General features: G+C 34.6%; 2 protein-coding genes and 1 long non-coding RNA gene across 6 annotated transcripts in view; 1 reads left to right on the top strand and 2 right to left on the bottom strand.

Annotated features, from left to right (window-relative positions):
• Positions 1-25892, top strand: part of LOC135793661 (pro-neuregulin-3, membrane-bound isoform-like) — a 32072-nt gene extending 6180 nt beyond the window's left edge. The window contains 4 exon segments of the mRNA XM_065304696.1: positions 9973-10068; positions 23777-23942; positions 24032-24093; positions 24157-25892. Of these exon segments, the coding sequence (XP_065160768.1) occupies positions 9973-10068; positions 23777-23942; positions 24032-24093; positions 24157-24470 (638 nt within the window). The 3' untranslated portion in view covers positions 24471-25892.
• Positions 22683-24300, bottom strand: LOC135793662 (uncharacterized). 4 transcript variants are annotated; one of them, XR_010548680.1, is made up of 5 exons: positions 24174-24300; positions 24024-24110; positions 23759-23962; positions 23172-23699; positions 22683-23067 (listed from the first exon to the last, which is right to left on the bottom strand). It is a non-coding gene; the product is annotated as an uncharacterized lncRNA (long non-coding RNA). The 4 variants fall into 4 exon arrangements; XR_010548681.1 differs by having other exon boundaries at positions 22683-23144; positions 23251-23699; XR_010548679.1 differs by having other exon boundaries at positions 22683-23426; positions 23508-23699.
• Positions 25832-27841, bottom strand: Rbbp5 (retinoblastoma binding protein 5). The gene is made up of 6 exons (XM_065304694.1): positions 27715-27841; positions 27635-27660; positions 27151-27552; positions 26782-27083; positions 26119-26720; positions 25832-26037 (listed from the first exon to the last, which is right to left on the bottom strand). The coding sequence occupies exons 1-6, from the start codon at positions 27731-27733 to the stop codon at positions 25946-25948; spliced, it is 1443 nt and encodes a 480-aa protein (XP_065160766.1). The 5' UTR covers positions 27734-27841; the 3' UTR covers positions 25832-25945.
• Positions 27842-28000: the final 159 nt, after the last annotated feature.

The raw sequence follows: 28000 nt of genomic DNA, 5'->3' as shown, positions 1-28000 counted from the left end.
AAGGCAGCAGTGCGCGGCCCACATCTCTTCGCGTTGTTGAGTCGCGTCACCTTTTTCTCGCTGCCTGCATGAATGGGCCGGCGATAAAAAGCCCGGTAATAAATTTATATTCGTCGCGATTGTATTGTGCGACAGCGCACCGCGCCTCGCCAAACACGCATCAAATAGAAAGAGTCGCGTCACCTTTTTCTCGCTGCCTGCATGAATGGGCCGGCGATAAAAAGCCCGGTAATAAATTTATATTCGTCGCGATTAGTATTGTGCGATTGCGCGCACCGCGCTCTCGCCAAACACGACCAAATAGAACACGCTACTGCTGCTGGAGCTGTGGTTTGTTCTGGAATGTGATGATGTCACGTGTTTTACTAATTTGTTTATTTAGATTTTCTTTTGTTATACTTCGTTCAGTTACGTGTGCTCATAAAACACGACCAAATAGAACACGCTACTGCTGCTGGAGCTGTGGTTTGTTCTGGAATGTGATGATGTCACGTGTTTTACTAATTTGTTTATTTAGATTTTCTTTTGATTTCATGCAGCCAACAGGCTTGCTATTTTAAAAATTGTTAAATATTTATAGAGAGTTGATATTTTGCATTCTAGGCAGTTTTGTATCAAGTTTTTACAGAAATTTTTAAGTGTTTTTGTTTTATTAAAATTTAAAAAAATTAAAAGTGGGGCAAAAAAGTAAATGTTATTGACTTTTAAAATAAACAATAATATTTAATAAATATTTTCAAATAGCAAAATGGCGGGTTTTTAAACTTAAACTTTAAATATTTTGCGTAAAATTCACGTTTTTCTCGTTTTATTTTTAAAATTACGGCTTTTCTGTTTATTAAAATCGAAAAAATCAAAAAGTAGTTAAATGAAAATATTAGTGACTTTAAAAATAAACAATAATATCTTATAAATCTCTACAAATATCAAAATGGCGTAATTTTGAAGTAAAACTTCATTTTTTTCACCAAAATTTGCGTTTTTTTGTTACAAAATTTAATATATTATTATTGTTGATAAATAATTATGATTTTAATTCTCCAATTAACTTTATTCTTCCCAAGACACGGAATTTCCTGCAATATTACGATTGAAAATAAATAAAACCCGATCTCACGTTAATTAACTGTCATTAATCCGTAAATATTTGTTAAAAAATATTTAAACTTTCGGCTTGTCGTTGAGTGTGTGCACTTCTCTCACATTAAAAATTATTACAAGCGCAGAACGATTCCATTCGATTTGTTTAGCGAGCACTAATTACGAAAGAAAGTTTTGAATAATTTACGAATTACATGCAGGAGAAATAAAAACACAGCCGACATCAACAATGTGCCATTATTATTAATGGCATCGCATCGTCTTACTTAGTTTTCTCTTTAATCTGTTGAACGATAAATTCTTTTAGATTCGACGCAAAACATTAATTAATAAAGCATAATGTCCTTGATTAGTGTAACTCACTTATAGAGAAAATAAGAAATAAGTAAATGAGTAAAATGAGTGGATAATTTGTAATTTGTGTTATCCACTTACGTAATTGTTATTGTTTGTATGCGTTGGAGGTTAGGTTAGGTAGGCGAATGAAAGAAAAAGGAAACTCGACCCACAAAACGTCTAGAGAAGAAAAAAAACTAGGTACTATATTACTGGATAATTTATTTCATGATAGAAATATAGTCAGAGACAATTTCAGAGGTGTTTTTGTATGTTTGTTTCTTAATAACTCAAAAATTATTAATAATAATTGCATAATTTTTTCATAAATATATTCTAGGATAATTTCTGCGTATAATAGTGAAAAAATAATTTTGATATTGTTAATACACAAAAAGTTATTAACAATTAAAGTTTTTTTTGTGTAAATTTTAGGGAAAAACTACGAATTTCGATGAAATTTTTGATAAAATTTAATTTTACGGTTTAATTTTACTATTTATAAATTTCTAATAATGTAGCCGTGACTATATATTAAGTACATGCACGTTATTGCCGCGTGTTGGTCGAATCGATGTTTTATTGCGAGATCTTACGCAATCGGTGCCGCGACAAATTTGGTAATTTGAGGACAAACAAATCCATAACAACCACACAATACCACCAACACAAATAATGCAAACAGAAACGCCATAAGAAAGAAAAAAAAACACTAGAAAGAATAATAATAATAAAAAGACATTTTTATTACTCAGAATTTATTTATGTATTAGTTAATTAACTACGAGAATGTTCAATACACATATTTTTTTGCTTTTGCTTAATTTTTACTTTTTACATCATTGTGTTACGAAATTTAATCTTAATTAACAAATTAACACCGTGCGATGACGACAACGACGTGTTTTTATTACCTGGCCAATTTGTACCATGTTTTAATTAATTAAAATTTGAGTTAACACAAAATATTTGCACAGTTTTTTTTTTAATTATAAATATATGCAAATGTAAATGAGGAGAAAGAAAGGTCTAGGGGCGAGTTTAGCACTAATTAATTAAATGTTTTTGCACATCATAAAGAAGTACATGTTTCGTGTTTATTTTATATACAGTGTGGTCACGATTTAATTAAAAATTTTGTATAACGGTGAAATATGTACAATTTTTTGAGTTTATTTTAATTTATTTGATATAGCGTTACAGATTCTCTGTGTAACGACGAAAAATATTTTTATTTCTAGCAATTATGAGCTAGAATATTTTTTCAAAGACATGACATCGATGGTAAATATTTTAGCCATTATTGTAATTATGATCCCAACATCCCTACAAATTGCAAATGCAAATTTCTATAACTTAAGCACGATTTTTCAGCTACCGTTGGGGTGCACGTTGCGTTACTAGAAAATCATTTAAACATAACACAAGTGAATACAACTGAGCGACGCGGAATTCATATTTAGACTTCAGGAAATATTTACCTGCATTTTCACAAGAGTAATTGAGTTTATAACCAGCGCAACAAAAGATTAAACAAATGCCTGTCCGCGTAAAATCTCAATATTTGGTTATTTTTGTTTCTCGATGATGATATTTGAACACATTGTATAATTACATTGTATTTTATATTCGGTTTACGTGATTGCGGCCGCGGCCCATAAATGAGGAGAAAGAAAGGTCTAGGGGCGAGTTTAGCACTAATTAATTAAATGTTTTTGCACATCATAAAGAAGTACATGTTTCGTGTTTATTTTATATACAGTGTGGTCACGATTTAATTAAAAACACTGTATAACGGCGAAATTTGTACATTTTGGTTGGTTTTTATTAATTTTCTCGTTATAGTGTTATAGTTTCTCTGTGTAACGACGAAAAATATTTTTATATCTATCAATTATGAGCTAGAATATTTTTTTAAAGACATGACATCGATGGTAACATTTGAAATATTGTTGTACTTATGATCCCAACATCCCTACAAATTGCAATGCAAATTTCTATAACTTAAGCACGATTTTTCAGCTAATTTGTTGGGGTGCACGTTGCGTTACTAGAAAATCATTTAAACATAACACAAGTGAATACAACTGAGCAACGCGGAATTCATATTTAGACTTCAGGAAATATTTACCTGCATTTTTACTAGAGTAATTGAGTTTATAACCAACTTACAAAAGATTAAACAGTTGCCTATCTACGTAAAACCTTGTATTTTAGTGATTTTCTTGAAAACTACTGGCGATAGAATTATAATTCTTTCACGATTTGATTTTCTATTAAATTCTACGTCGGATTAGTAAAGATTTTTTAAATTGAATTGTTAGAAAAAAAGTTATAGGAAATTAAAATTTAATTTTGTAAGAAAAACTAACAAAATTGTTAGAAATTGGCTTATAATTTTTTTTATTAAAAACTGCTATCAATTAAATTGTTTCATATTTAGATAAAAAATTTATTCTGAATAAGTTTGTATAGAAAGCATTAAAATATGTTAATTAGTTTGGGAGTTATTCATTAATAACGAGAGTTTATAACCAATTCAACAAAAGATTAAACAAATGCCTGTCCGCGTAAAATCTCAATATTTGGTTATTTTTGTTTCTCGATGATGATATTTGAACACATTGTATAATTACATTGTATTTTATATTCGGTTTACGTGATTGCGGCCGCGGCCCATGGTTTGTGGTTCGCGGTCCGTGGTCCGGTAGTGGGTGGGTGGTCTTCGCGCCTCCGTCTGGCTGCCCCGGCGGCAAGGACGAAAGCGTTTCCAACTCTCTGCCTCTGCCTGTTCGCCTTCCATGCTCAATTATTGCTGCGCACACCACTCACACCAATACACGCGAATGCGCACAACCAGAACACACATTGTCTTGTCTTGTTTTCGCTTTAATTCTTCATCTGCAGTGCACTGCCTGCATTTCTCACGTGCAGATATTATACAAGTGCAAAGAAGTAGTTGTATGTGTGTTTGTATTATTCACATTCGATTTCGTTGTGCTCCCTTTCTTTTTGCGTGCAAAGAAAAAAGTTTTTGTTGCAATTCAAAGAAAAAAAAACAACAAAAATGGAAAAAATTGACTTTGTTTTAAGTATGTGTTTTGTAACATTAGAAATTTTGCATTATTTATTGTTTTATTTGCATAAATTGTTTGTTTTTTGAGTGAAAAATAATTTTTTGGGTTTTTACGCTTAGTTTGGTCATTTTTGAGGTTAAAAAACGAAAAATTTGTTTGTGGATGACATTTCTCTTTGTATTTAAGTAGATTTTGGTGGGGGAAGTGACGTCAGTGTTGAGTAATACACTCTGATTGGTGTTTTAATTTTTATCGTTTCTTCAAAAAATTTTCAATTATTTTTATAAAATAATCATCAATAATAGCATTTTTATTCCTGATTAAACAAAATATTAATATTTTTAGTCCTAAATATGAATTCTGTTCATTTTTAAAAATATCAAATTCTAATTTTATTCCTCGGCGGCTCTTGAAGCGCCCCGAGAAAAGAGAAAAGAGAATGATTCAATCCGTTCATTCTCTAATTCCGAAATGCTATAAATACGTGGCGTGCGCGCGCACGGTTTACGGTTTACGGAATTGTTTGATATATACCGTCGAATGGAATGGAATTCCTGAATGAAAGCAACACCCGGTCATAACGAACGGTGCGAGACAGACGAGCCTCGCGAGACACAGAAGCTGCAGCAGCGGCCGAGGCTGTCTGCCTGCCTTGCCTGCCTCTATGATTCAGAAACAAGCAGAAATAAGCACAAGCATCTCTCAACTTTTACTATTTACTAGCACTGCTTCTGCTGCGGCTGCGGATGCTGCGATGATGAGTACCGTGTGGCGGTGTGGCGGATAAAAGACCGAATCGAGCGTCGTTAATTGCTCACCACGTGGTTTGTGCTTCGTTTCATCTTTTATATCCAACGCAAGCACAAACACAAACACAATAAAATGGAAAATCGAATCAAACTTGTAATAATAGATACGTACACATAGGAATCAATTTAGTTTTTTTTGAAAAATTTTAGTTTTTTGGTAATTACTCAGAAAGTAATAGAGTTAGATTAATTATTTTTTAGGAGTTTGTTCATTATGAAATTATCTATTGGTTTACGTCAAATTTTTATTAAAAATATTTTTTTTATAATTATTTATCGAGTTTTAACCATTTTAATTAAAAATTTCACTTTAATTGCGAATAACTTTGTTTATGATAATTGAATTTATAAAATCTTTACTTTGTCTGACGCAGAATTTAATTCTGAATGCATTCTTATAATAACGATAATTTTAACATTAATAGTTTAAAAGTTATTCATTATTTTCTAAAAATTTCTGTTTTTATAGAATATAAGTGATTTTTTTTGCGAAATGTTTTAGTTTTTTATTAATTACTCGAAAACGAATAAAGTTAAATTAATTATTCTTTTAGAATTTTATTTATTATAAAATTCTCTTTCAACTTATCTCAAAATTTTATTAAAAACATTTATTTATAATTATTTACAGATTTTTAAAGATTATAATTCAAAATTTCACTTTAAATGCCAATAACTTCGTTTATAACAATAAAATTACCAATATTTTTACATTTCCTAATACATAATTTAATTCTGAACGTAATCTATAAAAATAATAATTTTTACACTTATAGTTTAAAAGTTATTAATTATTTTCTAAAAAATTTAACATTCTCGACACATTTTTACACTTAGGCAACTTCTTTTCCTTTTTACGCTTGTCCACTCCATTATTACATTAAATTACATCATATTACGCAACAAATTTAACAATACCACACAATTAATATTCATAATATGCCTTTCATTTGATTGCATAAAAAATAGAAAGTCGATACATATCAAAACTCTAAGCAACTAACAAAAAATTGCATAAACTTACACAAAACACAGCGTTTAAACATTTATAACATAATGAATGACTTTTACATTCGGCTTACACAAACCGCACAAAAAGAAAGCAGCAGCAGCTAACGCGAGTTAAAAAATTTAATAACTCTTTGCGTTTGTGTTTGTTTTTGTATTTTTTGCACGCCGGCAATTAAATGTGCGTTACGTGCTGTTAATGAACTCGTTGTTTGATGGCATTGCATTCATTATTCAGTATTTGTGTCTGCGCCACCACGGACGCTGCAATTATATTACCAGTGTGCATCGTAAATGAACCTGATTGATACTAATTAGTAGCAAAGGGATGCAATTTTTCAATATTCAATCATTTTTTACTCAATGCACGTTTTTAATTGATAGTAGTCACTACTATCTGTACGTTGACCACTTAGTAATGCAAACAATCATGAATCAAGTGGTTTCGTTCACCTGTTTTAAATGTTGCAAGTGTATGAGTGGTTTACTACGTGTGCTGTGCGCGCGCGCGTACGGAGGTAGTATACACTTGGCTGCGTGGTGGCGGCGCACTAATTAATTTAATTGGTAATGTTAATGCTCGTCGGAATTAATTGCCGTTTTATACCGTGTAATGCGGTAATCCGTGCCGCGCGAATTGTTTCTGCGCCAACTTTCGAAGTTGGAGTATAGGAGTACAATCGACGATTTGTATGGATTATCTTGGCTTTTTTTTGCGGAAGTTTTTAGTTTTTTGTTAATTATTCAGAAAATATTTATTATAGAGTGATTATTCTTTTATGGGTTGATAAAGAATTAAATTCTGCATTAATTTTTATATGATTGGTGTTTTTGGGATTGTTGTGTCAAAAGTTATTAACAATTAAAGTTGGATGATGAAAATTTTATTAATTTGTTAATAACTTTTTATGCAATGGAGGTATTTAAGATATTTTTAACCAATTTATAAAGAATTTAATTCTACACAAAACACTGAAGGAATTATTAATATCCATCGATTAGTTTTCGAGTAATTAATTAATTACTGCATTCTGAGCACGGAGACCGCGAACTCGAATTTTTTGCGGAAATGTTTAGTTTTTTATTAATAATTCCTAAACTATTTGTTATAAAATGATAAAATTTTCAGGAAATGATTAAGAATTAAATTCTTGATAAATTATACTAAAGTTTATCTTATTACAATAATTATGTAAAAAGTTATTAACAATTAAAGTTGCATAACGAAAATTTCACTAATTTGTTAATAACTTTTGATTCAATTTAAATATTTAACAAATTCTTTCACCAATCTATAAAGAATTTAACAATTCACAATATTCCAAAGAATTATTAATATCCATCGATTAGTTTCCCTGTAATTAATTAAAAACCGCATTCCTAACCAAGGGCATCACAATTATAACTCCAATACAATTTTCATAACTTTTCTACGCCTGCGCTGCTTCTCTTGAATAGAAATTACAAGATTTTACTCTTTACTCTACTCCCGATGAGCGGTTAGTTTGTTGTGCGCTTGGCGCTTGCCGTGCTTATGTATGTGTTTATGAATGTATGCGCGTTTTGTGGCGGAGGCGCGCACGCGAGAAAGGGCCGGTTCATCGACCCACATACCCACAGCGGTGTGTGCGCGCGTTTTTTTCTTCATTCTTCGTCTTCTTCACTTTACTACCGCCGCCGCGAGAGACTCTCCGGACGCCGACGTGGAAGTAATCGTAATCGTAATAGCAATAGTAAGTTATCGCACGCAGAGCAATAGCGGTGGTTTGTTTTTCTTTTTTCTTTTTGGAAGCCCTAAAGGGCACAAACCGCACGCGGCAGGGAAAGTTTCAAACCACAAAAAACAGGGAAGTTGCATTACTCGTACACAATACCCACAATTGATTTATTTTTGTATGTTTTATGTTTGAAAAATGTGTGTATGTAGTTTGCGCTAGTGCGCATGCGCACACATGCACAACTTACAACTTCCTCGCCGAGAGTAATTATCGTATTGTCTCTAGTTGAAAATTTAGCAATTACAATTAGTTAGAAGACATGCGATGTTAAACTTGTAATTATCACGATTTCCATGAAGAAAAAAAAACAACGAAGAAGAAGAAGAACTAATGAACTTCTTGTTAAATATTTGCGTCGACTAAATTCAAAACGGTTCTTTTGCAACCCTTCCAGCTGCGTTTGCAAGTTGTGACCATGAACATGAACATTATTTTTATCATCATCTACAGAGAAAACGGAAGAAGGTATTAAGAATAAGGAATGGCTACATAACAAGTTGTTTCTTTGGTCTTTTTGGTCTGAAACTCTGATTCTTTATCAGTCAATGACTTCTTCCGCCTTCCGACCGCCTGTGTGTTGGTTATAATCGTAATAATTTGTTGGAATTATGTGTTTTGTGCGTGTGGATTGCGTGTTTCGGAGCGCTTAAATGTACGGGCACGAGCTGGGCACGAAAAATGAAAAAAAAAAACGGTGGCTGAAGAAGTGAAGCGATTTTATTTGCATGCGCATGCGTTGCCAATAGCTATCAAATTTTATCACCACTATAAAATTTGGATTGTTTTTAAATTTACTGTTTTTGGCAGCGATACAAAGTAATTTTGTGTTTTTTCTACTTTTTTCTATGTTTTTGCACTATTGGGCATGCGCAGTGAAGATTTTATGTATGCAACTAAATGTACATGAAATATTTTACTTGGTTTTTGACTCTTAGACGATTTATTAGTTAATTCACAGTTTTTGGCAGAAATACAAAGTGATTCTATGATTTTTCTTACATTTTCTACTTTTTTGCACTAGTACGCATGCGCAGAATAAATTTTATGTATGCAACCAATTGTACATGAAATATTTTACTCATTTTTCGATTTTTCGACGATTTATAAGTTAATTTACAGTTTTTGGCTGAGATACAAAGTGATTTCATGTTTTTTTTTCTATTTTTTCTACTTTTTTGCACTACCTACTACACATGCGCAGTAATGATTTTATGTATGCAACTGAATGTACACGAAACATATTGTTTGTTTTTCCACTTCTAGACGATTTATAAGTTAATTTTCCGTCTCGTTTGCGTTTTATTCGTACTTTTTGCAAATGCGAACACAGCACATTTCAGTTGGCATTGAATTGTCGAGAGAGTTTTAGTAGACGTTTATATCGTTCGGCACAAGCAGCTGCCAAATATTCTTCCCTCTTGTGGCCCGCCTGCCCGTTCGCTCTCTTTCTTTATTTGAAAGCGAAATTGCGCCCGACTTGTTTCTGGCCCTTCTTCTTCTGGTAAACCCATGTTTAAGCCTTATTTACGCGCTCGCATTTCGTATTTTATGACTTTTTCACTTTTACTCTCCTAACCTCACTCGCGCACATGATAACCTTAAATTACTTTGTGTGTAACTTGTAAACGTGCGCGTATTTTACGAAAGGTGCAAATCTTGCGCGCGTACAAAAACGCCGATAATAGCCGATAATTACCCGCCGCGGCGCATTAATTACCCAATTGGATGCAAGAGTTAACCTCCACTTTGCGCAAACAAATTACAACGAGCCATGCGCGCACCGTTAGTTTTCGCATCTGCATTTGCTAAATTATGATAAATACCCAGCTACAGTTTGTTTTTAATCATTTTTTTTTTTTACAGGGAGAAGACGAACGCATGGATTGTTTCATCACAAGTCACCGCCTTGGACAATATTAGCCTTAGTTGTAGTCACTTCGTCATTATTTAGTATAGTCGGTAAGTAATCTTTGCATATTTTCTATTTCGTAAAAATTTCAACTCACGATCGAGTCGTTTATCATCCGTATTTCTATTGTGTGCGATATTAACAATCGAGCAAATCGATAAAATTTGCATTGTGATAAAAGTAGGTCGCATACTTGCGAAAACCACCGGAAATTAATCCATCAGTCAAAAAATATTATTCTTTATCCATTATTCATTATTTTACATTTAATACACGCGCATGCGCAGTAGGTGATTTTTTTTAGCATATAGGCAACTTATTTTACACTTGCGGTGAATTTTCTCATATTGCAAAGCCAACCGCAGTCTAAGGGTGACTTTTATTTTTAGTTTTTTTGTTTGTGTTGAGCTTACAAGTGGGGATTTCGGCGGATTAATTACTATAAGGATTCTGGCGTGGCACATGCTCGCGCATGTAATACAAGAATTATTTCACGCTATTGTCGATCGTCTAGAGGGGTGACGCAAAGCAAATAATCAAAAGCAATTCATGAATGCGTATTTATTTCAAAAGAATCGAAAGTGATTTTTAAGATTTTGGACGAGATCATACGCGAAATATAATAAAACGTTTTGTTTGATTAACAAAAAGACTAAAAGTCATTCAACATTCAATTTAACTTCTCCAAAAGGGGAGAAACACAAATAAACAAGGGGTCGATGGCGAATAAAGTGAACTTGAACTTGAATGCTTTCAATTTCGGCGCGGAAAATAAAAAATCATTTTTTTTTTTTGTGTTTTTCAAGTGTTTGAGTTTAGAATAGCGTCTGGTGGCCGTTGTGTGCGGTGTGTAAAAGCGCGCTGACCGTATCTGAACCATACATAATTAATTATCGTATTAATACGCGCAGGCAGACGCTAACTGATAATACGCTCCTGATCAGCGGGCCAGAACGGCCAGAAGTCGGGAAGCGTCTATGCGTGCCGTTCGCGCCTGCCTCGCGCGCTGCTCTTCTAAACTCTTCACGTAAACCTCTTGCGTGCAAAACGTATACAGTGTGTGCTAAATTAAAACATACACACACAACGTATTTAAATAGTCTCAATGTCGGTGCACTTGAACTTGTAGGTTGAAAGGTGGAATTAATTTTAATATTAGTTTAACCTTGAATTATAATTACGCGCGAGGTTTTCTTGCGGGTGCGCGTAAGGAAAATTAGATTACTTGCATCTTTTTTTGTGTTTGTTTAATTTTTAAGCGCTTGTATAATCAATTATTCATGCGTAATTACATCCAGCCGCCCGCGCTGTTTTTTTCTTGATGAATTTTTTATTTTTTCGCGTTTTAAATTTGCGACCCAGACACATTCAATGTCGTGTCGCGTTTTCAATGTCGCGGAATCTCTCTTGGTTTGGCCGACGGCCAGAAAATGCGCGCACGGGCTTAAGTTTTCTGTCTGCCAATGCGACAGCCAGCGCTAAACTGTAATATCTAGTAAATAAATTAAATCTCGTTGGGCGGTTTTAAAATAGAATAAAAATCATTGTGATTAAATGATGTGGCGTGGTGAGGTGAGGTGTAGTTAGGGCACGGAAGTGCCTGACGGTTGTGGACTGCTTCATTATTTTATTCATCGCCTGCGATTTTGCATATTCAGTCTAGACAGTCGAGAATCTAGAGTAGATAGAGTGAAATATGTACGTGCAAGCGCGCATCGCACATCAAAAAGCGGCCAGCGGCAGACACGCCACCGACGCATAATCGTAATATAGAGTAAAGATCACAAGTTAATCGAGGTGAATTAGCATTAAAATGTCATGATAGGGGATGGGGATTGTCACATGCGATGGTAATAGAAAAATTGTGGAGTTTGACATGCAAATTAAAAAGAAATAGCAAAACAAAAAATTATCAAATTTAGGGATTTTACGTGATTTGGCTTCTGTTTAATTTTTTGTAAGATGGTTATAAACTCAATTACTCTTGTAAAAATGCCGGTAAATATTTCCTGAAGTTTAAATATGAATTCCTCGTCGCTCAGTTGTATTCACTTGTGTTATGTTTAAATGATTTTCTAGTAACGCAACGTGCACCCCAACAAATTAGCTGAAAAATCGTGCTTAAGTTATAGAAATTTGCATTGCAATTTGTAGGAATGTGGAGATCATAATTATAACAATATTTCAAATGATACCATCGATGTCATGACTTTGAAAAAATATTCTAGCTCATAATTCTAGCTCATTCCTATAACGAGGAAATTAATATAAACTAACTAAATAATACAAATTTCTACGTTATAAGGAGTATTTTGATAAAACGAAGCTACTTTGTATTTATTTTTACTATTTTTGCTTTTTAACCTCTAAAAATAATTGTTTTGCATTATTATTATGCAGAAATAACAACATTATTACATTTTATTACGCGTCACTAACAAATATAATTAAATTTACTATTTACTCATCATTTTGTACATAATAAATGCATGAATGACATAATTTTAAAATTATTACTCTTTCAACACAAAAAATGTAATTTAAATTGTTTATAACTTTTTATGCAATAATCCAATCAACATAAATTTACCACACGCATATAGAGAATTTATCTAAGATTATTCCACTGAAAGAATTCTTATTCTATCACCAATACTTTTCGAATAATCAATAAATAACGATAGCAAAACATATTTCCCTGTTGAATTTTTGTTTATCTTCAAATATAACTTTACTAGCGTTTGTAGAGGTGAAAGAAAAAAGTAGCGTTATTTCACGGTGAATTGCAGCTGGTTCGCGCTCGTCTGTGTATGTGTGTACGCATGCAAATCGCGTTGAAATTAATTTTTCGTTAATTGGACGCGATGTTAATGCGATAACGAGCCGCGATTACGGCGGCTGCAGCGCGCGTTGCTCTCGCGCTCCAGAAGCTTCCAATAAGAAGTCAAGTCAAGTGCACTCTTTAGACTAGACAACACTACACTAATTCATTACACACAACTTACAACTACAACAAAACTAAAACTAAAAAACATTAAATGTATTTTCTTAATTTATTTTGAATCTTCTCTAAACGTTTGCAATAAAATTTATCTTTCGCTCGCTCGCGTAATTTTTCGGCGCTTTTTGCGCGTTTTATTACGTAGATAATTACCATAAAATGCTAAATTGTGAGATGCTTTGATTATAAATGTAAATAAAACGAATTTGAATTAAGATTAAGATTAAGCGATGTTCAAAAGTTATTTATGATGGTTTTTTCGCGTGTTTTTCTGCGTTTTTTGCGTTTACGTTGAGAATATTTAGTTTAGATGTTTATTAACGCTGATCTGCTTTGTGTTATGTTGTATGTTGTGTGTTGTGTTGGCAGAAATGAGTGCGGCGTGTGTGTGGCGTGTGTGAATTCGCATATTTGCAATTGCAGTACTTGTATGTAAGTACAATGCACAAGTGCGCGTGCAAGTTTACATACGGCCAGCGTAGACTACATTCCACCGCATTCCGGCGCTTTAACGTCGTGGAAATGTTAATAAACTTACATACAATCGCTCTCTCACTCACACACGCATTAAAGAATATTTTTAAGCATGTAGGAAGAAAAATATTGACGGAAATCGATGAAATTTTAAGGTTTTTATGAAAAAAATTCTAAAAATTTTGTAATTCAAATAGTTTTTAACTTAAATATCAATATTTTCGCACATACAAACATATTACTAACCTCATACATCATAATATTTTGTTAAAAATAGTTTAGTTTGAATAATATTGACGAAAATCAATGAAAATTTTGTATTTTTTCAAGAAAAATTGAAATTTTTATTTTTTCAACAAAATTTTAAATAAAACTGAATTATTTTTATTCTTTTGAGTATAAATTATGTCTAAATGTGTCAAATTTACTTTTGGTGTCTAGCGAGTGCATGTGCATACGCATAGAACTCACTTCCGGTTAATTTCTTTTGGCTGCTGCTGCAGCCGCTCAAACACACAAAAATACACCGAATGCGCCTAACCGTAGTCGAACAAAGTATGTATCTCTATCTATATAGGTACTTACTAAAAGTAGTTTTGGTTTTTATTAAGATCTCTTCTCTTCTACCTACCTACTCGTAGAACTATACAAACATCAAAGCACTGCAAGAATTTTGATGCGTTTCGAATGTGTTATTGCTGTTTGATGTTGTGACACTCTTGATTCTAATTTTAATTTGTTTTGTTTTACAACGAGCGAATAAATTGCTTTAAATCGCTTCAGTGTGTTTAGCGCGCAGTGTGTGTTTGTTTACAAACTCGTGAAACTTTCAAGTTGTTTGTCGTTGAGGGGTTGATGCTCGTTCGGGTGACTCATTTCCCACCCCTCGGAGTAAGTAAACACGCAGAGATGTTTCTTTTTGCAAGTTGTGCAAGTTTCGCATACAATAATATCGTACGGGAAAGTCGCATCTCATGAATCCCTTTCGCTGTACGCTATGAATGATAAAAAGAAAGAATGAAAAGAGCACTTCCCCTTTTCCGGTAGTGGATAATAGCAGGGTTTGGGTTTTGGAAGGTGTCTGAGTTTGTATTAGATAACGGATTTGTAACAAGCTCTTCCGACAAGTTTTAGTAGCGGTAAAGCAAAAGAAGTAAAATGAGTGAATTTTAGAATTTTTTTAGAAATATTCAAGTTTAAATGTTTATAACTTTTGTTGTAATTGCTGGATTTTTAAAATTTTTTTCTGTAGATTGATAGTGTATATTTAATTGGGAATATATTTATGTGAAAGAATTTTTATACTAGGCGATTAGCTTTAGGGAATAATTAAGAAAGTCCAAATTAATGATTATTATTCTTTACAATTTTGAGTAATACGTAACCGAACCAGCGCATACCTTACGTATTGCTAAGGCAACAACAATTCAGCACAAATCTCCATCCACGATGTAAACAAAAACGATTGAAAAACATTTTATATCACATAGTTGCTGTGATGATGTGATAAACATTTTTTCGAAACAATTTCCAAGTTGACAATGACAGCAAAATGGCTAATTAACCAGGAGGGCCCGGGGATAATTAAAGAGTTCACGGTCCGGTCGGCGCGTAATCACTTCAAACGCCGCCGCAGTTGTCGCACGCAACCTTTTCACCATTTCGTGCGACAATTCCTTCTCTCTTAATTGGTCACCCAAGCTCAACAACCACTGAGCAAATACTAAAACTCTTCTAAAACTAAAACGCAACCCGAGAGAGTTCATGGCACTGCGCGCACCGCGATGGTAATCCATCAAAATTATCACGTTACGCAACAAGACGCAACATTTTATTTTCTGTTGCACCTAATAATTCACTTTCGATCAAACCGTTTACGGTCGAAATTTGAAATAAAACAGTCATAGACACACATCAAAGCAACCAAATACGAATGTAACTTTACTTCTTCGGGTTCTTTAGGGTTGGCAGTGGTGAGTAAATGAAGAAGTTCTAAGATAATAAACACGCGCTCTTGAAATAATCTACTCGGGCGTAAACACGCGTTAAATGCGTTAACATAAACAGCAAGTGCAAGAAGTACATGTGTGGCGAGTCAATGAATTCAAGTCAAGTGCAATTTACAGTTAATTTCACCTTGAAATTTAATTTTGTAGTGTTTAGACGTTGAATTTTTTGTGGGAAATTGATTTTTGAAGAATTTTATTTTTAATTTTATCAATGGATGCATTTTGACAAACGGGTATTGTTCACCTGTCATCGGTGTGTTTCCACCTTGATATGGCTTAACGGGGCGATCGATTAATTACGTTATTACTTAAGTGTGTTGTGTGCGTTGCGGGCTTGTGCGTTACGGTTCACTGATAACGAAAAACAAATAATGACGCACTTCCACTCGTCGAGAGAAGTATTGTTTTGTCAAGTTCACACAAATGCACAATATATTGATCAATATATTGAATGATTGACAATTTATTGCGAGGTATTTTAGACAAATATAATAATTATGTTCAATATATTGTTTTATTTAGTATTGAACAATATTTTTATCAATATATTGAACAATCATGTATTTATTGAGTAAATTTACTTTAAAAAAATATTTTTTATGAACGCGTCGAGTATAATTCCGAATGATGTTGAATGAATGACATAGAAATTCTCATTCTCTTTCCCATTCACATTTCATTCAATAATTGATTCATTCATAAAACAAACGTGTCGAAACCTGTTTGCACATGTTATTATTTTAAATGTTTGTGAGTCTGCTGTTTGATCTAAAAATGATATTTGTATCTTTTGTACATACGTAGTGTAGTGTGGGTACCTATAGGGCCGGAAAGGGAAGTGACGTGCGTAGCGCCGCGTCACACCGTGACCAGTTTTCTATGTGCCCTCCTGTGTGCGCTATGCTTTACTTACTCGCACCTCTCGCCTCTCCTGCGGTGCAGAGTGTGTGTATGATGTGTGTGGATACAGAAGTAGACAAAAATAAAATATACAAAAAAAAACGAGTATAGAGACACAACGTGACACTGTATGCATCCGAACAAAGATTGAGTTGAAGTTGGGTTGAGACGACGCGCGGGCGAAAGGTGTGCGAAGGGTGTGAGGCACCGGTCAAACGACAAACGACAGATTTTAATAGAGGAAGTCCGGGGAATCCATCCGGTAAAATATAAAGACGTACAAAGTCATAAAAAATGCAAGAGAGAATTATGTTTCAGTAAAAAAAAAATTAAGTTTTAACGATAAAAAGAAAATTTAAAAAATTGTGCAACTTTAATTGTTTATAACTTTTGTTGTATTTGTTTGATCTTAATAAACTTTACATATTTTGATAGGGAATTTAATTGAAAATTGATTTATGACAGAATTAAGTATTTATATCAATTAGTTTATGAATTATTAACAAAAAACGAACTAAGGAATAATTTTGTGTAAAATTTTACAAAGTCAACTTTAATTCATTATAACTTTTTGTATAATCGATATATCAACGCTATTTTTTGGTATTTGATGTAAAATTTATCTAAGAATATAATTATCAAAGAATCATGCCGTTATCATAAATAGTTTTCGAGTAATTCGTAAATAACTAAAAAATTGTGATTTTTGTCTTTGAAAATTGGTAGTGTAGTCTTTTAAATGAGTTTAGCAGACATATTATTACGATTATTAAACACGAAACGATGAAAAATACTCATTGTAATATTAATATTAATATCTCTGGTTTTTGTCGAGGATAAAATTAAAAACCGATTTAAAACTGTAAAATTTCTAATTTTGCTCCGCGTCTACTTCTACATCGCCTGCTTCTTTTCTGTTTCGTGTTCTGCGAGTTGAAGCAAAGTAAAATTTAATGCTCGCGCTTTGACACTCGGAAATTCGTATTTCGTATTCGCGGTGAAGCAGCCAGCAGCGTCATATGGGAACTGGCACAGAATTCAGTTATTATTTATTAAAATCCTAACAGCCGTGTGCGCGCGGCGCGCTCTGCACACGCGCGTCGACTTTAATTTCTATTTAAACGCCGCAAAACGCCAGCCCAACCTGGATATTTAATTCTCTCAACGGCAACAGCTACAACTACAACTACACAGGTTAAAAAACAATGCCAGTGCGAGAAGTTGAAAAGAAAAATAATCTCAATGTATGCGTATGAGTTAATTATAATTAATGTCGAATTAATTGGCGAAATGTTTGTCACTACGGCGAGGAATCAGCCGAATTTGACGAAAAATTAATTAATCAAGTCGCACGATTGTTAGCGCATGTTTAACGCGAAATAATTACACATCGAACAATGCTAAGAGGATATTTTTGAGAGTTGGAGATGTCTTTTAGAAAGTTTTTGGAAATAAGCAATATCACCCCTTAACTGGAATTAAAAAGTTGATTATTTCATTAACCACAAAACCAATCAAGGTGAAATTTTGAAAATTTATTTATATTCTAATTATTGATTATCTGTGCAATGCATTTCAATTTTCAATGAATAGTTTAATAGTTATTAACAAAAAACTGAAGAAAAACGTCAAAATTTGCAATCAAGTTGACTTATATCAACTTTAAAGTCATATATATCGCAAACGGCAACACTAATCATGGTGAAACTTACAAAACTTATTTATTATCTTATTATTTATCATCTGTCCACAGATTTTTAATTTATAGTGAATAGTTTAAAAGTTATTGACAAAAAACTTAAATAATTCAAAAATATCAGTAAATTGACAAAATTCAATAAAAACACAAATATTTTCTAAACCACTTCACCAATCTAGTCGAAACTTTCAAATTTTATTTATAATCTAATTATTGATAATCTGTGCAAAGCGTTTTTATTTTCAAAGAATAGTTTAAAAGTTATTAATAAAAAACTGAAGAAAAACGTCAAAATCTGCAATTAAGTTGACTTAAATTCACGTTAAAGTCATTTATCTCACAAACGACACTACCAATTATGTTGAAACTCACAAAACTTATTTATTATCTTATTATTTATTATCTGTCCAAAGATTTTTAATTTCTAATGAATAGTTTAAAAGTTATTGACAAAAAACTTAAATAATTCAAAAATATCATTAAATTGACTAAATTCACTAAAAACACAAATATTTCTCAATCCACTTAACCAATTTAGTTGAAACTTTCAAAATTTATTTATAATCTAATAATAAACAATCCCTGCAAAGCATTTGTTTTTCCAACAAATAATTCAAAAGTTATTACACTGCAAAGTAATATATCCCCTTAATTTCTCCAAAATTAAGCCTTAAAATATCTTCACCTTCACTCATGTGACACTCGTGTCTTTTGTCGGCGCTCAATTAAATCCACTCCTTCTCACAGCCCTTGCACACGTCGATAGTGACCAACTCCAGCGGAGATCTAATCGTGTTTGTTTGGCTCCTCGGGTGCCGAGTAATTAATTTACGACGCAGACAACTGGCGCTTGTCGCTGGACCGACCAGCGCGCGCACTTCTCGGAAATCGTGCCGGCCACCTGAGGACACCTACGACGACCTCCGAAATTAACGACAATGATAAGATTCCTCGGGAGGAATTTTAAATCGTTCTTTAAACTCGGCTTTAATTGCTCTATTAAGTTGTGAGCGCCGGCGACGAATTAATCAAGATAAAACTTTTTTTTATTTATTTTGTTCCAAATTGTAAGGGATGATATTTGGTCATGGTCACACCCTTGTTAAATCTAGGGGACAATTGGACTAAATGTACAATAGTAATCAGAACCAAGGGGATTGAATTCAATCAAATGAAAAGGCACCCCTAATATTGCTGGACACGTGCGAATTTGGACATAAAAGGAAGAAATATGATTTTTGAAAGTAAAAGTTAGGTCAATGAGGGGTGACTTTTGTGTTTGTGGTGCAGTTTGGTCAGAAAATAAAATTAGGGATTGAATTTCAGGCGGAATTTTGACCAGATGCTAACTTTTTCTTCTTTTTTTTTTTCTCTGTAAATTTTAAAACCTTAGAAAATCATGATTGGCATATGGGAGGTTATTAAGTAGCAAATGATGTATTTTACGTCCATGAAACGGGTTACAAAATGTAACATTTTACAACCCCCTAAATAAATTTAAGAAAAAATACTTTTAAAAAAAATCTAACGGAGATGATTTCCGCGTATAACACATGTTGCTCTTGAAATTTTCAGACAATAAAAAAGAAAAGCAAGTTGCAACATCTTTCAAGGGCCGTGGAGAGGTTTGGTAAAAGGGCGAAAAATTAAATTACACCCGAAATTAGTAGAAGTCAATTTAGATCGATAATGGCTTTGAGAGTTTTGCGCCGGGGTGGTTTCCACCAGAGGCATATGGTTGTCGGTGGTGTAAAGTAGCGTCTGCTGCGTGTAATTTTTTTTCTTTTATGCTTCTTTTCCTCATTTTTGAAAAATGAGAAATTATAGAACGTAAAAAATAACAAGCGAAAGACACGTGCCATCATTATCATCATCATCATCCCTTAAATTATAATTTTTCTACGAGAATAAATTTCAAATCCGATTAGAAGCGCAAACTGCTTTGTGAATTGTCCGACTGTCCAACTGTCCACCCCTATTTGCAAATAATGCAGATAATACGGCATAATGCACGATTGTTCGGGGGTTAACTACCCCTGAAATGTATTTAGCTATTTACCTGTCAGTAAAGATTTGTTTGGGCGATGGTAATGTGCACGAAATTGGTAATATGTTTAGAAAATTCCGAAAAATTCGAAAGCAGAAGAAGGTTTTGAATTTTGAGATTTATGCGTCGTAAAATTCATAAAAATTAAAAAGCAATTAACAGTTAATTAAAATATTTGTACAAATTAAGCACTGATGCACACTGGGTTTTCGGTGGTCGTCGTGTAGTGGTGATGGTGATGGTGGTTGGAATTTTTATGATGCGCGCGAGTGAATTTATAATCGGTTATAATCTCCAATCTAAATTGATGTTTGTTTGTGTGCCGCGCCGCGCATTCCGCTGTTTCGGTAAGGGGCAGTCGGCAGGTAGGAGAGGAGGTAGCTCATTCAGTAGGAAACTCTTTTCTTTGGACTTCTGCGGTGAAGGTACAAATCATTTTTGCCTCGGGCTAAATGTATTAAATATATAAAAATAAAAATGTGGGAGAAAAAAGTGTTGGGATAAGTTTTTTGGTTATAACTTTTAAAGTAATCCTTGGAATTTAAAATATTTTGGAGGGATAATTAATAATAAGATGTTGAATAAGTATTGTGAGATTCAACTTGATTGGATGTGTCGTTTGTGATATATTTGAGGTTAAAGTGATTTTAAGTCAAATTTATTGCGGTTTTGACGTTTTTGTTAAGTTTTTTGTTAATAATTTTGAAAGTATTGATTGGAATTTGAAATATTTTGGAGAGATTATTAATAATAAGATATTGAATAAGTATTGTGAGATTCAATTTTATTGGTTGTGTCGTTTGTGAAATATTTGAGTTTAAAGTAAACTTAAGTCAACTTAATTGCAAGTTTTGACGTTTTTGTTAAGATTTTTGTTAATAACTTTTAAACTACTAATTGTAAATTAAAATGCTTTGCACATATTATTAATAATTAGATTATAAATAAATTTTGAAAGTTTCATCTTGATTGGTTGTGTGGTTTACTAAATAATCGTGTTTTTGTGGATTAAGTCAATTTTGTGAGAATTTACACTCATTTTTATCAAGTTTTTGCTTAATAAATCAAAAACTATTCAATAAAAATTAAAAATCTTTCGGGAAATCATAAATAATAAGATATCAAACAAGTATTTCAAATTTCAACTTGATTGCTCTTGTAGTTTACGAAATAATCTCATTTTTCCTCAATGTGATTGGTTATATTGACATATCCGAATAGATCCATTCACAGTTTTCGCATCGTTTGAAATTTTAAATTAAATTCATGCAGCGTCACCATCACTCCGCCTGTTTGTATTCGTGTGATGGCGATCATCAGTCATCGGGTTCTCTGGTGCTCGATGGTAAACAGATAAATGGAACGGCCGAACACGACAACGGGCAAACATTCGCGCGCGCGTTCTCGCGCTTTCTGCGCTTTCATCTTCCACCGGCTGCCGCAGCCATCGCGCAGCCGAAGAGAATTTGCGCGCATCATCACTTTACAATTCCGACGCGCCATTGTTACTCGCGCCACCAACTGCCGTGTGTGCTGGTTTGATGTCGCGCACACATATTGTTGATGATTAAAAATAAAATAAAAAAACTCGCCGATTCGTGTGTGGTGCACAACTGAACGGTCATTAGACGAATTATCATCCAATTATTATCTTCTTTTGAGGTGGACCGCAGTGGAGGATTCGAGAGGTACCTTATGGTCTATGTGGTACCCTTGTTAAAAAAATGGCAAAAAGCGACCACCGCACAACTGACACTTTTTTGTCTATTTGGGTCCTCTTCAAACACTCCGAGGGGTGCAATTTGGAGCAATTTACACGTCTACACATCTTGTTGATTTCGTCAAGTCATTATCATCATCATTGACAGATTTTTAGTATATTAAGTATCAAGTGCGCTAAGTGGTACTTTAACCACGTTTAGCGATTTTTTTCAAATTTTTATTTTATTTCCACGTTTAGTTTTTGTATTTGAACCTTTTATCTTAAAACTTCACCTCGTGACTAAAGTACTTTAGTCATGGTTTTGGCCATTCGTGATTAAAGTGCCACTTTAACCACGTTTAGCGATTTTTTCGAATTTTTACTTTATTTTTACGTTTAGTTTTTGTATTTGAACTCCTTATCCTAAAATTTCACCTCGTGACTAAAGGACTTTAGTCATGGCTTTAGCCATCAGTGATTAAAGTACCACTTTAAAGGTAAAAGTAAAAAAAAAACTCTTTTCGTATCATTCAATGATCACTCCCGGTAGGTCTGCTTATTATAATAATAAAACAAACGGCGAGAGGTAATTAGAGTGCTGCGATGGCGGTCTGTAATTTGCACGGACGGCCCAACAAATTAGCTGAAAAATCGTGCTTAAGTTATAGAAATTTGCATTGCAATTTGTAGGGATGTTGGGATCATAATTACAACAATATTTCAAATGTTATCATCGATGTCATGTCTTTGAAAAAATATTCCAGCTCATAATTGCTAGAAATTTTAATATTTTTCGTCGTTACCTTTAAGTTTTAGGTTTTTTTTATTTTTTGGTAGTTAATCCCCTTAAATTGAACACTTTCGTTGATTACTTCTTCTTAACTTAACTTGTTGTCTCCTCTTCGCCTTGTTTCTGTTTTGTTTTGTTTTGTGGTGCTTGGGAAAACTTACAAATTGTATCGGAATGCGGCCGGACATTATCGAAGGACGCGATGGCGCGATGGTCAGCTCCAGTTTTTATTATCCGATCGGTTTCGATATGGTCGCTCTCCTCTTGGTCGTCGTCGTGGCGGCGTCGGCTTCGTTTTCGGATGAAATAGTGCCGGGGCGTGAAGCGCTCGATTCCATAAATCTTGTGGGAACAAGCGCGCCGGCACCTCTTCATACACACACACAGCGGCGTGTGATTTATAATTTACAATCGGCTTAATTTTCGTCTTGACACATTCCCGAACGTGCACGGCCCAACCACGTCAACACATTCAACAAACGCATACATTTTTTATTATTCTACCTGTGAACACATTGTATATATACCTACCAAGTTTATACAATCAATGAAAATGAATTTGTCTCATGGGCGCCATTGACATCCGCCGAAATCAAAATGGCTGCCTTACCACTTGTTCATTCCGATTCCGATTTTGATTCTTTGATTCTTTGATTCTGCGCTAGTTGTTCTCCGTCTGATACTCTGATGTCGAGCGTGTGATTCGTGTGAAGTATTGTTAAATATGTGGGATGAAGAACCGGACCACCTATGAGTAAACTCGTCGTCGGCGCGCCATATATGAAACTGAATAAAAACGAGAAACGAAGCCAACACACACACACACACACACCACAACATACCATGTGTATGTATGTGTATTATTACGTTTTGTTGTGGCGCATAATCAAATATAATACTTTCTCGATTGCGAGTTCGGCGTTTGTTCGAATTGTAAGATGTATGCGCACGCAGGCAACCTAGTTCGCTCGTTCGCTGCCCGCGGTGTTATTAACGATGGGAATCGGGGCTCCTCCTGATGTTTTAATTTCGTATCCATATATTATCAAAGCGATGTATCTACAAATATATAATTCATTCGGTTATGTGTATGTTCTTTGACAGACGACATCTCTAACCTCACTTTGTTTTTGCAGATGCGTGTTCGTCCCGCACAACGCCGAAACCACGGCCGCCGACGTCGCGACCGAACGTCACATTCCACACATACGAATGCCCTCCGGACTACGCGGCGTGGTATTGCCTCAATGGGGCGACATGTTTCACGGTGAAAATAGGTCCTTCTTTGCTATACAATTGCGAGTAAGTACAAACTCACATCGCTTGGTGGCGATAGTATAACCTTAAATATGACATTTGCAAGTTGTAAGCTTGTTATTTTACCTTTTTAGATGTTCTCCTGGTTACATGGGCGTTCGATGTGAATACAAGGACTTGGATCGATCGTATTTACGTAAGTTTTTCGATAATCTGTGAAGCAAACGATAAATTAATTGTTATTTCTGATTACTTTTAGAAGCGAAGCGAGATTACATGCTATCGCAGGCGAGCATAGCCGGCGGAGCGACGATAGCCGTGTTCCTCGTGGTGATCGTGTGCGCGATGACCTACCTCCGCTACAAGCGACGCGCTAAACTCTCCAGCATGAGTAAGGACTGCGTGGACAGCGGCTATCCGCCGGTGCGGCCCACGTTCGGCGTCAAATGGAAGACGACGGCGGCGACGGCGCCCAACTCGGATCTGCCGATCGCCGTCGTGTTGCAACACCAGCGCCACCTACAGCATCCGACGACGATGACGACCGCGTCCGAGAAGCGCCTCATCCCATGACCTACGTAGTTGGATATTCACGTGAAATAAACAAATTCGGTTGTAGAACACGGTGCGCGAGATATTTCGATATTTACACAAGATGGCCGCCGCCCTCTGACGGCTGACTGAAGAAATTTAAACAAAGCCTTGACCAAAAAAAAAAAAAATGCGACGAGCGACTGCGCGTGGACGAGAACTGAACTAGTGCAGTTTATCCAGTTAAAAATTGTGTGCGAGCTAGTGCGCATGCGCGTATGTATGCATTACGTGCAGCGCGCACGATGGACATGACGACGATGATGACAAAAGAAATGATTATTGATTTGTATAAAGTAATTATTTATACGCGGAAGCATTTGTTATATAGATTTATATATACAGCTTTTTTTCTCTTAACCTCTCTCGCCGCGAACGATCCGGTTACAATCAATAATGATGATTTAACAATGATTATATTAACACTTGTTTATTTATTTTATTTTTTAAATAATGTGCATACATGTCGAATGATGATGATGATGATGATATAGGTTTAGTCGAATCTATTCAATGTATTATTGCTGTATGTCGATAAAAAAGCGAACAAAAACGAATGCCATCCAGAGACGGACTAAACGTAAATAATACGCACCCGCTTTGGTTTTCGAATGCATAGCGGGCACAACATTCCTATGTTAATATTAGGTCAATATGTAAAACTAGGCGTGATGCAAATGTTGACATGCGCAGAAGAATCACGACTAATTAATTGATGAATATTGCATCAATTAATTAGCACACGTGGCTGGGAAACACGGATAGTTTTTGTCTTTTTTCTTTTTTGTATAAATGTAGAAACCAACAATAATTCGCGAGATGGATAACGACAAGACGATGATGACAAGATGGACGACGACGAGCAAAATTCTTTTTTTGCATGCAAGCGAAACAATATTATAATATTAAGTAATTTAATAATTTATAAGCACTTGGTTCCTAACAATATTAATTGTATAATTATTTTATGTTGTAATTTTTAATCTTGTAAAGTTATTATTTTGATTTTGACACACAACACAAGAGAAACAACTCGAACAACAAGATGGCCGCTGCTGAAACCAAAGTTTTCTTTCCTCTGCGAGACATTTTACACCAACACACACACACACAGAACACACTTACACACATGATGATGTACATCTTTGGGACGCCCGAATTTAAGCTGTATTATTTTAATTCACTATGTTTATATAAAAAAGAAAACAAAGATAATATGATGATACAAGAAATGAAAATAAAAATATGTTAGAATTTAACGAATGAGAAGAAAAAGCGAACCACGACGGACACACGCATAAACCTGCCTTTGAATACATAGAAATAACTAGTACACTGAGTAATATTTTTGTAAATATTTAACTTATTGTATATAATAAGTGAGAAAATAGACGATAAACGTCGGCCATGTTGTTTGCTGTTGACAGTCTACTTACAAACAGTATAATCATTAAGATTTATTTATTGCGTGGTCGTCCGATTGTCTTCTTGCCACCGATCGCGTTCTGCTTATCTTTTGTTTTGTTGTTCAAGAGCATCGGATGCACCTCTGTAAAATTCAAAACATGTTTATAGTTCTTTTTTATCGGTGAATGTCAAATGACAACTGTCAAAATGTTCAGTCGCTTACCTCCGTCATTCGAGTGCTGTAGTTGAATATCATATGACCGGTACTTCTTTTTCTTCGTCGGTGGTGAATCTAAACTCTGTGGTTGCGGAACAACGACAGCTTCAGGTGCCCAAGTATCCTCCGGTTCTTCAACGTCCGGCGCGATTGGTAAGAATTGTAAATAATCTGAATTCTCGTTTTCTTCATCGGAGCTGCAAAACGCTGCAACCGGATCAACACCTAATACGTCAACATCACACTCGGTGTCTTCCTTCGCGTCGCCGCCGCTTGCAACCGATTTATCTTCATCGGACAGATCAAATTCGCTCTCGCGTTCTTCATATTCAACGTTTTCATCAAGTTCTTTAAAATCTGGTGCGAAAGCCGACCAATTTTCGACTTGGTTCTGTGCCCAGATGCTTACAACTCCCGATGAGATACTCGCTATGATTGGTCGTACAGGATGCCATGCGACGTCCAATAATAACTCGCCTTTTGTTCCGTGTAAGATTTTCACTAAATTTCCGATTGATTTCTCCCAGACGTAGAGGGCATGTTGACGTGCTGAACCAGCGCAGATATATTCACCATCGCCAGAAAAACAACACTTTTTCCACATTGTCCTAGGAAATTAAGTAATTAGTAAAAAAATATTTTGAGGTTAGTTTAGTTTTGACAGCTTACTTGTTAACCAAATCTTGTAGCTTTTGTATGGGTTCCGGTTCGCCATCTTTACCACAAGCAATCACTTCTTTACTATTGTAGACTCTGATAACTCGATCGCCGGTGTTTATGAGGAAACAATCACCCCGACGGGCAAATTCAATACTTTTAACTGCTGTGGCATTGGATGTGCCCAAAACAATCCGGAAACTCGCACGTACTGCCAGGGTATTAGCATTTAATACAATAATCTTGCCTTTTGCATTGCCAGTGTACACATATTCACCTCGACGATCAAAAGATGCCACAATATTTAAATCAGCCTATAAAAAATACAAAAAATCAAAAATTAGTTATTTTTCTGTTGAAATTTTCATTTTTTTGACTTACATCTTCATCGATAGGTAAAACTTGATGCCCTCCATTAGTATCCACAAGCACAGCAGCATGTCTCATGGGACAAACCAATAATCTCTCAACTCCTCGTGGTTCAAACTGTACTTTCAATACTGGGCATGGAAATCTATACTTTTGTTCACATTCTCCTGTGAGCACAGTCCAAATACAAACAGTGTTGTCTGTTGAAGCTGATGCTATTTTATGGCCTGTTCTTGACCAACTGATGCTGCAAACTGGATGAACATGAGCTGAGATGATTTTTGCTACTCCTCTTGTTAGAAAATCCCAGATTACGATGCGACCGTCATTGCAACCGACTGCTAAGAGTGTTCCGCGTTTGTTGAACGAGCATGTTACTGCAACTGAAGAGCCGTCCAACGTCCCGTCGAATTCCTGTTGAATTTAATCGAATTATTAGTATTAATTGAAGGGTTTTTAACCTTAATTTTTGCGTTTTAGTTGAAATATTAGTTACCTCTGGGTAGTTTTGGCCAAATGATTCTGGAATTAAATTCGGGATTAATTTCTACGTTAGGTAAATTTATATTTTCTTACCTAGTAATTCTAGATTCATTTTTATCCGGGTTTTTGTTTCGGTGAAGTTTTCAAAACAAATAAATGCACAACAAACAACAAACGCACTCTGTGACAGTGACAGTTGATTTATACGCGTTAGTTTAGAATTGTCATTACTACGTATAATTTTAACCTAAATTTCTGTCATTTCGAATACAGCGTCATTCATCTAGGGATATTCCTGGTTATATTTTAGTAACTTGCATAGCTTTTAGTATCGTCGCTGACTTGATTCATTCTGCATGCTTTTTATGTCAATTCATAG

Source organism: Atheta coriaria, unplaced genomic scaffold (assembly GCF_025399875.1).
Source record: "Atheta coriaria isolate IRGN ID8LTWV9N9 unplaced genomic scaffold, Caltech_Dcor_3.1 hic_scaffold_6_pilon, whole genome shotgun sequence".
In the NCBI taxonomy this organism is placed as follows: domain Eukaryota; kingdom Metazoa; phylum Arthropoda; class Insecta; order Coleoptera; family Staphylinidae; genus Dalotia; species Dalotia coriaria.
The sequence above is the reverse complement of the archived record's forward strand: the minus strand, read 5'-3'. Positions and strand labels throughout refer to the sequence as shown.